The sequence below is a fragment of the Globicephala melas genome, chromosome 1, assembly GCF_963455315.2.
Source record: "Globicephala melas chromosome 1, mGloMel1.2, whole genome shotgun sequence".
Lineage (NCBI taxonomy): Eukaryota > Metazoa > Chordata > Mammalia > Artiodactyla > Delphinidae > Globicephala > Globicephala melas.
Genome location: NC_083314.1, coordinates 167827778 through 167838914, shown reverse-complemented (window position 1 = coordinate 167838914; position 11137 = coordinate 167827778). Strand labels below are relative to the sequence as shown.

General features: G+C 46.4%; 1 protein-coding gene across 1 annotated transcript; it reads right to left on the bottom strand.

Moving 5' to 3' along the window:
• Positions 1 to 3829: 3829 nt before the first annotated feature.
• Positions 3830 to 9332, bottom strand: STMN1 (stathmin 1). Its single transcript, XM_030873872.2, has 5 exons — positions 9249 to 9332; positions 7588 to 7660; positions 6915 to 7087; positions 4775 to 4966; positions 3830 to 4345 (listed from the first exon to the last, which is right to left on the bottom strand). Exons 2-5 carry the CDS (start codon positions 7598 to 7600, stop codon positions 4274 to 4276), a joined length of 450 nt encoding a protein of 149 aa, XP_030729732.1. The 5' UTR covers positions 7601 to 7660; positions 9249 to 9332; the 3' UTR covers positions 3830 to 4273.
• Positions 9333 to 11137: the final 1805 nt, after the last annotated feature.

Below are 11137 nucleotides of genomic sequence, written 5' to 3'. Positions count from 1 at the left end.
TTCGGGTTAGGGCTTCCCTGGTGGAGCAGTGGTTGGGGGTCCGCCTGCAGATGCAGCGGGCGCGGGTTCGTGCCCCGGTCCGGGAGGATCCCGCGTGCCGCAGAGCGGCTGGGCCCGTGAGCCATGGCTGCTGGGCCTGCGCGTCCAAAGCCTGTGCTCCGCAGCGGGGAAGGCCGCGGCAGTGCGAGGCCCGCGGCAGTGAGAGGCCCGCGTACCGCAAAAAAAAAAAAAGTTTGGGTTAGATTCCTGACTCCACACCTAGCCGTTTATGTCACTTTGGGCAAATATCTTAACCTGTCTCACTTGTCTCGTTTCTTGCCTGTGAAACGGGCATGATAATGTCATAGGGTTGCTCTGGGAATCCATTGAGATGATGCAAATAATGATTAGCCGCTGCCATGAAGTACAGAGAGCTGTGAGACCACGTAAGAGGGAGCCTAGGCTTCGCAGAGAACCCCACCAAGGCCCCCCCAATCCCAGCGATACTGGAGCTTCTCCCCAGAGAGGGGAGTGGGAGGCCACAGGCCTCCAGCCTCCCCTCCAGAGGGGGAATCTCCTCCGTAAGGAGCCTGGCCTTATCTTCTTGTTGTTCCCAGCAAGGCCCAGGGACTGCTGCACCCCCAGAGCTCAGTCCTCCTTGTACCCACCATTCTGCTGTAGCGGCCACTGGCATCTGGCCAATCTCCCGCCTATTTCTTCTCCCCTTGGATCAATTTCACAGCCCACTGGCCCCTAGTAGGATTGGTGCCCAAGGACAGGGAAGGTACTGCTCTTGACCACGCTGGGAGAAAGCTGGGCATTTCCCACTATGGGCCAGAGCCCCTCCACTGAGGTTGCTGCATTTCAGAACTTATCAAACCCTGCAACTGTTTTACAAATCTGAGTGCCTGTGTAAAACAAGTCAGAAAACCTTCCTGGTGCTGCTGAAGTGCAGAACACCTGCTTCCACTGGCAGGGGCCTGAGCCATGGGGACCTTCTATTTGACCTGGGCAATGAGGGAGGAGGCAGACGGCAAGAGGCTTAAGTGCCAGCGATGTTTCTGGGGCCTTGAAGTTCAGCTCAGTGGAGGGATCCTCAATGGCCAAGATATGGTTGGTCCCTGATCTAACCAGGTAGCGAAGACCTGCAACTAGTCTTGAATGTGGAAGGGAATTTCCAGGGCACCTAATCCAGCCTCCCGTCCAAAGGGGGAATCTCCTCTATAAGGAGCCTGGCCTTATCTTCTTGTTGTTCCCAAACAAATCACTTTCAACAGTGATTCAGAAGTCAAACTAACAGTAAGGTGGTCAAACCATTACCTGGGAGGACAGAGTTATATGGGGTGGCCCCCTCCAGCTCAGACGCTCATCATTTCATCCCCGTGCTGCTGAGACAGCCTCCTGCTGTGGTCTCCATCGCCTTCTCTCCAATTCATCCTGCCCCTGCCTCCATTTTCTCTCCCTCAAAACGGCTCTGTTCACTGAACACTACCATTCCTGTGTTCTAAAGCCCCACTGCTTAGGATAAAGGGAATGAGAGCCTGCCATGAGTCAGTAATCATGGCAGGTTCTCAAAAAGTGCGTGCTCGTCAGTGCATGCTTGGGTCAACATCTGACTTCTCAAAGGACTGGCTCAAGTCTTCCCTCCTCTATTAAGCTTTCCAGACCACCGACGCCTGTGGTTACACTCTCCACCAAACCACCAAAACACACTTGGCCAAGTACAAGCATGTGGTCGAGACCGTATTCTCAGCAAAGTGTTCCACAACCCTCCTGCCCGCTTCATCCATAAGCACAAGGTGCGCTGGGACCCCATCTCATCTTTTCATCGCTAGCACATAGCTCAATGTGGGGCACACTCTAGCAGCTTGTTAAACGTGGATTTAAGGGCTTTCTTCATCCCTCAAACCTCTCTCTTCTGCTGAGGGCACTCAATCACCATGTCCAAGCACAAAAGCCTCAGGAAGAAGGGACGCACCTCATTTTCCACTCAAGTCAAAGGAAACAGAGTGTGCTCCGTGGTGACAGTCAAACCACTCTGGCCTTACAAGCCCAACCTATGACATAAGTCCTGCCAGGAGAGGCTGGCCCTGCTCACTCTAAGTACAGGACAGAGAGTCCCCGGGCCCAGGAAAGCACAGAAAGACATTCCCCAGAAGCTCCTGAACACCCACTCCTCCTTCTCTCCAAATTATAGGCAAAGACTTTGCGTGGAAATTACTTAACCTAGTTCAACCCTCTCATTCTATCTTGGAGAAAACTGAGGCCCAGGACTAGTATGTCTCCAAAAGTCAGAGGTAAAATAGAAAAGCCAGGGCTTCTGATTTTGTTGGTAAGATGCATCCTCTTCAGTTCCCTGTGACAATTGTTGTCGCACGGTGGGAGCTCAGAAACACTTTTTGATACTAAGTCAGGGCCACTGTGGGGTTGGCTGTAACTAACTGGGGGATCTCTCAAGCCCATCTTGACCCTCTTCTTGCTTTTTCCTGATCTCTGTTACCTAGCCTACATGTCCCACATAAACAAAAACTTACTGCTAACCGTAGGACACCTAGGATCATTACTCCAAATTTCTATCTTCACGCCATCTTTATATCCCAACTACTCAGAACTGGTGCTTTAAAGACTCCCAGAGGCACCATCTCACCCATGCAAACGCCTAATACGTACTATATGCACACAAGCCTCACCTTTGCCTATGTGTTCAGGTATTGCCATCATTAACCGAACTACACTTGATCCTTTTCCTGTTTGCCCTACATGGTCATGACTCTTTAAATTCAGCCTTCTTTCAGAACCCCTACAATTGATCACCTTGTAAATTTATAAGTCAATTCAAGGCATACAAAAGCTTCATAGTCATTTCTACCTCAAGAGTATATACTTAGCTCACTCACTAGCCTCTGGTTAAAAAGTTATTTATATATAGTGCTAAATATATACTAAATACAGTTCTAAGTGTGCTCTACACACACACACACACACACACACACACACACACACTCACTTAATCCTAACAACATAGAAGAAAGGTTGGTAGGCTATTATTCTAAGTTTGGTGAAACCCAAATCAAGAGCTGCAGAGGCATAAGCATGGCAACATGCAGACCCCACTGCAGTATTAGCAGTCATCCTGGAAACTTTCAAGGAGCGTGGCTTCCAAGAGCTTTTCCACAGATGTCTGAGAAGCAAATAATCATATGTAATTAAGGCTATTTCCCAAATAGCCTAGGAAAGCTGCCAAAGGCTTTCCCGGAATTGAGAGGCAATCCTTGACAACTGTGAACACTGTAACCTCTGGATACAAGATGAAGCAACTGCCAACCTTCACCACCCAAGTCAATGCTGCTCCAGAAAATAAGGTTCCCTTTCTCAGTGCATAAGGGCTGCTATAGTGGTCCACAAGGTTTTACTACTCTTTTGATTCTTGAGAAATGGCTCCTATGGCAGGAAAGCATTAGGATTCACGCCACCCCCAGCTGTAACATAAAGCAAATAAATCATCAAATATATCTAACTAGGATCTTAAGATTTCTCTGAACTATTCTCTAGAAACACCATTTGCCTTTTTAATGGGGGCACAGAAACAAAAAATGCTTGTTTGCCAATAAACATCTGAAACACTATCGTAACAGCTGATCGGAGCCGAGGCATCACAACAAAGTGACGATTGTGGAAGAAGACAATGCATCCGACTCTGGAGCGAGAAACTCCAGGGCAGAGACCTCGCAGTAATGTGTGTGCTGGGTATTTCCGCCAGCCTAAAGGCCCCATCTGGAACAAATATAAACTAGGAGGGTCTCTATCACTGGACAATTTATTACCTGGACAGAAAGAAGTCACTGCCACCAACAGCACTGTGCAGTTTTATTAACCATTCAAGTACAGTAGCATCTGTTAAGATCGGGACAGAATTGGGATTTAAAAGTGAACAGATATTCAGCATCTAACAGTTTGAAAGAAGCCACTACATACTCTTTTCACAAACATGTTTTCACAGAGCCAATACAGTACTAGCCATTAACCCAGCACACCAAGTGTACTGAGGTAGAAAAGATGCAACAAGAAAAATAGCTACATTAGAAAGACTTCAACACTTTAGAAAAAGAGTAAAACACTTTTAGTTTCTCCCCTTTAGCCCCTAAAACAACATCATACAATCTGGATCTACCTATACAGTCCTACATCAGCTTCTAGAATATTTGTCAGGAGGGCAAAAATAAAATGACACTGGCCAGTACAGTCTTTGGATATTTAGGAAGGGGAGGGGGAGAAAGTCAGTTCTCAGAACAAATTAGTCAGCTTCAGTCTCATCAGCAGGATCTTTGGATTCTTTGTTCTTCCGCACTTCTTCAATGTGCTTGTCCTGTAAAGAAACAGTATATACCATCAGTCAAGTAAAAAAAGCCTGCCAGGTCACACCCCCAAGAGGCCCAAATCAGCATCAGTAAGTATGTTATATAACATATATAATAATATACTATTATTATATAATTATATATTATGGGAATCACATAACTAGAGTTCTAAGACATCATCTTTGAACTTCCTGGGTCACTCATGGAACCTAATGATTCAGCCTTCTACTGCTCTTCCAAAGAATGTGCAATTATGCTGGGAATTGGTGAATATTCCTTCTTATTTAATATAAGATGCCTCTGATTTAACATGTTAACCCCAAAATTGATGACAAAGACACCAAGCACATGTGATCAAGGCAGAGAGTCCAAGCCACTTCGTTGGTGTATCAAACCTCAAGCTCTTAAGCCCCTCAAAGCCAGGAAGAGACACCAACCTTCTCTCGCAAACGCTCCAGTTTGGCAGCCATTTGCGCCTCTCGGTTCTCTTTGTTGGCTTCCATTTTGTGGGTCAGCTTCTCTTCTGCCATTTTACTGAAGTTGTTGTTCTCCTCTATCGCTTTTTGAAGCACTTCCTTCTCATGCTCTCGTTTCTCAGCAAGCTGCTTCAAGACCTCAGCTTCATGGGACTGGAAAAGATTTAACAGGCTAGGCGCTCTGAAATGTTACTTAGCGTAGTTAAAAATCACAAAAGAAATTATTAATTGAGGATTGAAGATAGAAAATTAGATCTCTAAATAATACTGAAGTCAGGACCTGAATTATCCATATCAAAATATCGTGAAAATTATATTCTTTTTCTAGTGTTTGTATTTACTTTGGAAGACTGCCCGTATTTGTTCCGAGATTCTTGCCCAATTATTCCTTAAGGAAATATTCGTATGATTTACTGCTTAATGGTATCAAGATGACTTGAGTGACATGCACTTAGGAATGACACTTTATTGTAAAGAATTTTGGTTTTTTAACTTCAAAGGCTACCTAAAGAAAATTAGGTCATTATAAAAAATGTAACCATATTGATAAAAAGAAAATACATGGCAATGATAGAAAATTTAAGACTAAGCCTCCAGATTACTATTTAAGTCAGAGGATTTGTTTCAAGGAAAGGCTTATTAGCTTTTTTCTGTGGAAGCTGCATTAAATTCCAGACCACTGGAGCTCTGTTACCACGGTGTGCCTCCTTCAACAGACTCAGAATAGCTTATTGCCAAACAGATTCCAATGTGTTTGGAAGCATCAACTTGCATGAAAACTTCAGAGCATCTGCCACTAGTTCTGTTAATTCTCTTCTTCAAAATCCCAGTCGTGATAAGAGTTTCACTATATTTAGCCAGTTACTATGTAAAGCGCAGACTAATGACTACAGGGCCAGCACTGATTCCTAAAAAAAGTCTCTGTCCAGCCTTTGGCTACATCTCTTCCATGAACTCAAACTAAGTGAACTCCATCAAACTCCATCAACTCAGACTAAAAAGAAGAGCAGGTGGGAGATGAAACACCATTGCAAACACAGCCACTCTTCCTGGGGAAATAATTCCATGTTGACAGTGGGTCAGCACACATACATAAAACATGCGGCACCAAAAGGTGCACAGCACATGCTACAGCAGCTTAAAAAGGGGCCGAAAGTGTATGTGTGTGGTTACATGTACCAGACTTCAAAACACTAACTGTGCTGGTCGTAGGCAGGTTACTACTTCACCTTTTTGTGCCTTCATTCCTCTAATTTTAAAATTAAACCCACTTACCCCAAACAAGGTTGTTGGAAAGGGGGACTAAATGAGAATTTCTGTAAAATTCTTAATGAAACGTTTAATAGAGGGAAATACACCAAAATGTTAACAATAGTTATTTCTGCGAAGTAAGATAATGGACACTTTTAATTTCCTACTTATAAACTTCTGCGGTTCTCAATTTTTCTATAACAAGCATATTAATATTTGTTGACTTTTCTGACTAGTTCTTTTTAAAGATAGCTACTTTATAACAGAAGTACTTAGATAATAGCTGCCACAATACCAGTATGCCAGCTGAGCAACACAATCACATAACTAGCAATTTAAAATGTTTTTATTGTACAGCTCTCAAAAAACAAAACAAAACAAAAAAACCACAGACATACACAGAAACCCAAAAAACAAAACAAAAAAACCCCAAACCTTAAGAGACAAAAAAAGAATCATCTACCAACAAATCTATTTTTCAAAAAGAAAGCATGAGAAGCATGAACTTTGGTTTCAGCCAGACCTGGGCTTGAATTCTGGCTCCAATACTCACTAGCTATGTGACTCAGAAAAATGACAACATTCCTGAGACCATTTTCTAACCTAGTATCTCAGACCACACCTACCCTCTAGGGTCACTGTAGAAAAGGAGAATGTAAGTAAAGGAGATGGTACACAATAGGAGCTCAATAAATGATGGCTGGTATTTTGTTCCCACCACTGGCATATGTAATTTTCACAGTTATAATCACCATCTGGCTACAATTCTGTTTTCCTCCTCTTATAAAAATAACACAGATTTGCCATATTACATTAATAAATATCCTGTTTTCTGTGAATTGATGTTTACCTTGCGTCTTTCTTCTGCAGCTTCTAGTTTCTTCTGAATTTCCTCCAGGGAAAGATCCTTCTTCTTTGGAGGGGAAAGGGGGAATTCTGGGACAGATTCTTTTGATCGAGGGCTGAGAATCAGCTCAAAAGCCTGGCCTGAGGCACGCTTCTCCAGTTCCTTCACCTGGATATCTGGATTTGATCATATTTATAATATATTCAGAAAAATGGAGTTTTCCTATTCTAATAAACTGTTCTACCGTTTTCTAAAAACCAAATCAATTTAATGAATAGAATTAGGGCTGATGAAGCAGCTGTGTTTACAGGCAAGAAATTATTATCTAAATACCACCTCCCAGAAAAACAAAGCTCAACATTTTTGGATTAATAAATACCATTCTAAGATATCAGTATTTGACAATCATTTCCCTGAACAAAACAAAGACTTATGCAAAACTCCACATTTTGCTTTACACCAAGCCAAATCATCTAATAATGAAACAATAATTATGAGCTCTCAGTACCTTCAAGTAATAATATTTTTTTCTTTTTTAATTATTCTCTGATTTATAAAATAGATTTTTTTTTGGTAAGACCAAAACACAAGTGCCAAATTATAAGCTTAAGACTTGAGCCATCTCCTAAAATTAGAAGCCCATCACAATTTCGGATTTTCCAAATAGATTACCTACCAGAAGAAGCCATGGTGAACAGAAGACAAGAGACTGGCAGTGTATTCTACACAATCCACTAGCAAGGAAAACCCTGGAAACGATTTTCAAAAGCATGCGATCAATTTCTTTGCATTTCCATGCCATCGATTCAAAGGGACCTCAAATCACATCCATATAAATCAATGTCAGAAAAATCACTACTGTGGAATTAAATAAGACATCATTAACTAGAAAATTATAAAAATCCATAAAATACTCCAACACTGGAAAATGTGAATTGAATAGAACGCTGGTTGCAGAAGATGAAGTTAACTGAGCTTGCCTGTTCAAAAAATACTTATATTTTTTAAATTAGACGGAGTTTAAGTCACAAGATTTTTTCCTCCCCTATATTTTCCCCCTGGTGAGAAGATATTCCAGGTTCAACGCCTACCGAGACCGGAGCCATCTTAACACTGCCTACAACTCATTGTGCAAATGAAATACCCAACCCTGCTTTGTCTGTGTCTGCCATGTGGAAAACAAAACGCCCAAGCTAATATTAACCAATAATGTCGAACTCCCATTGTTCCTGCGGTTTAAGCTCCTTGTCCAACAGCTGGTAACATTAATTAGTTTTTATGAACCTCTAGGTTTTAGGTTACAATAGTGGCTGCCTTGTGTAGAATTTTTCATGAAAAATTCTACATCCCTTGATTTTTTTTAAAGGTCATGATTCTTGAAGACCCCAGACTAGTACCAAAACCGTAGAAATACAGGGTCTCAACACCTGGAACTTAAACTCCGAGTCAGCAACACGCTCTAACCCCGGCGGAGCATTAGACTCAGCACCAGATCCAGGGTGGGCGTGGCCCCGGCCCAAGCGAGGAAGAGCGGCAGGCCGCCCCCGACCAATCAGAGCATGCCCTACACTCCGGCCTCTGGCCCCGCCCCCTTCCTCCCCGCGCCTTTTCGAATCTCCCCGAACTCATAACACCCCGGAGCCCGCGCGCGTGGGAAGGGGTGGGATAGGCGGGGCCAACGGTCCTATCCGGGTAACTCCGCCCTTCCCGGGCTCGCCCCGTGCGGACGCCCCCACCAACTCCCGCCAAAAACACCTTGCGGCGGCCCCCACCCTCGCCGCAGCTGGGCGGGTGGGGCAGTCCCCGGAAAAAAAACGTGGGGTACCCCACCATCGGCTCACCACCTCTTTCCTTCACTCCCAATCTGCCGCCACCCAAGCGGTCCGCGCCCCACGCCATGAGGACTGGAGCGCTCTCATGGGGTGTCAAGCTCTCGGGCGCTGCTCCCTGGGGGCGCCGCCCCGCCCCTTCAGACAATGGGGACCCCAGCGGGGCCGCGCCTGCAGGAGTAAGGTGGGGGCCAAACGAGGGCCTACGCCCCCTATTGTCTCCTCGACGACCTCCCGGGGCTAACGCACCGAGCTCGCCCAGCAGGCCGCGCCCCCTCCCCACCACGGCCGCGCCCCCGGGGAGCAGGGACAAAGCCGAGGCTCCGCCCGAGCCACACACAAAGCGGAGCGATCCCCGCCCGACAGCCCCTCTGGGGCCGCGGCCCCGCCCGCCGCCCTCCAGCAAGGGGTCGCTGCCAAGACCCTGCCCCTCCCTCCGGCCGCGTCCCTCTCGCTGCCCCCAGCCTGCAGCCGCCGCCGCCACCTCCTCCTGGAACCCCGCACCCACCTGCTCGGTCCGAGCCGCCTGGCCACACTCTGAGCACCCACAGACCCGGGCGCGCACAAAAGCGCCAAACAGCGGCACGTGACCTCCCCGCAGGGCTCCGCATTGGCTGAGAGAGGCGGCACGTGCCGACCCCTCCCCACCCCCGACAGCCCAAGTGAGCCCCGCCCCTGGGGACCCCGGAGCACCTCGGGAAGTGTAGTTCAGGCTGGCGGGACAGAAGGACAATGCGAGGGGTGAGGGCTTCTTGGCGGTGTCTCCAGGTGTGAGCCGGGGGCTTGGACGGTCGTCTGGCCGCGGAACAGGGTGATGCGGTGACCCTGCCTGGGTCTGAACCAGTTCTCCCATCCTTAGGAAAAGGGCGGGGCAGGGTCCCTTTCTACCTCTCAGACGGTGGCCGCCTGGACTCCGTGTCTGTTGAGCCACTTGCCCCACGTCGCCCCAAGGGCAGCACTCGGACAGCGCATTGCCCCTTCGGTGCCCCACCCTGTAACGCCACCTAAGACGCTCAAGCCCTTGTGACAGGACATTGCCACTCGACGCCCCCATCTGTCACCTGTATTGTGACATCATCATAATTTCTAACCCACTCAGCCCTAACAGGGCACGGGCGTGGCCCTTAACTCACTGTGTGAGTTCTCGCTACCATATTAGGGTCCCTGAGCTGGTGACCAGAGACCTGTGGGGGGAAAGCAAGAGGCTCTGGAATTTGATCTCCTTTGGTCTAACAAAGTCACTCGGCTTAAATGCAGGCTCCCATCTGTTCTGCCAAGCCTTTTGCCGGATGATAGGGAAGGAAGCGCAGTAGCAGTTCTAGACTACTACACAGACTGCAGTTAAGTGTTGCTTTTGTTCTTGAAGCACGTGCTCCCTGATCGGTGGGGTCCCTTTTAAAGAATCAAAACAAAAGAAGCCACAAGGTCACGGTTCCCCCTGCCCTGGATAGATCAGAAGCACAGCAGATACACAAAGGAAATTGGTCTGACCCTGGCTATCTTAGAACGACTAGCCTCATTCTTACCACAGAAAAGCCAGAGGAAAAATAAATAAAATGAACATGGTTCCCAAGCCCCTTCTCCCATTCCCCCGACCAAGGCTCTGTCCTCGGTAGTGGTCATTCCACCAAAGCACCTGCTTTGAGGTCCTGACTAGGCGTAAGGACACCTTCATTTTATTGCTCCGCCTCCCCAAACCAAGAAACAAACACGACCCAGTTTGCTGAAACAGGAGTCCTAATTTAAAGACTCCCCATGTCCAGCTAGTCACTAGGGATATGCTGGAGTTAAATACAATTCAGAGTGCCTGAGACAAGGAAAACTGGATCATACAGGCAGCAGACACACCACACAAAGCAAACAATTAGCAATGCACTGATGCCTGAAATATGCTTGTTGCAGCATTTCTCCAACAATCGTCCTTGTGTGGGGTCGGCCTCTCCCCCGCCCCCAGTCTAAGTGGTTTTCCCTTAGCATGTGAGCAGGACCAGGAATAATTCAGATTCTGAACCCTGAGAGCCTTCTCCCTCTCAGACCAAACTTAGCCACCAAACAGCCAGGTGTTTCCATCTTTCAGATTTTCTGAGCAAAATCTCAGAAATCGTTAGGAAGAGGAGTGGGGATAAGAGCTCACTGAAAAGTGACAGATTGGCAGGCAACACACACAAGCAAGAAACCCAAGGCCAAGAGGTCTGCTATCCCCTGAACCAGCCTTTATCTTGAATTCTTTGTACTTGATCTGTAGGTTTGCAGAGGAAGGTCCCACCCATTTGATACACTTTTTTTTAATACAAGAAATTGCCACAAAAATCTCACATTTCTGACTATTAATGTTATGACAGAAAAAAAAATAAATCTTTCAAAACACTGATTATTTTAAAGCACTTATACCGCTTC

Bases quoted from the DNA above. Each gene is read 5' to 3' on its own strand.
- STMN1 (XM_030873872.2), bottom strand. The intron at 4,967-6,914 runs GTAAACATCAAT...AATCTTTTCCAG, and splicing joins CTGCAGAAGAAAGACGCAAG to TCCCATGAAGCTGAGGTCTT. The intron at 4,346-4,774 runs GTTGGTGTCTCT...GTTTCTTTACAG, and splicing joins TGGAGCGTTTGCGAGAGAAG to GACAAGCACATTGAAGAAGT.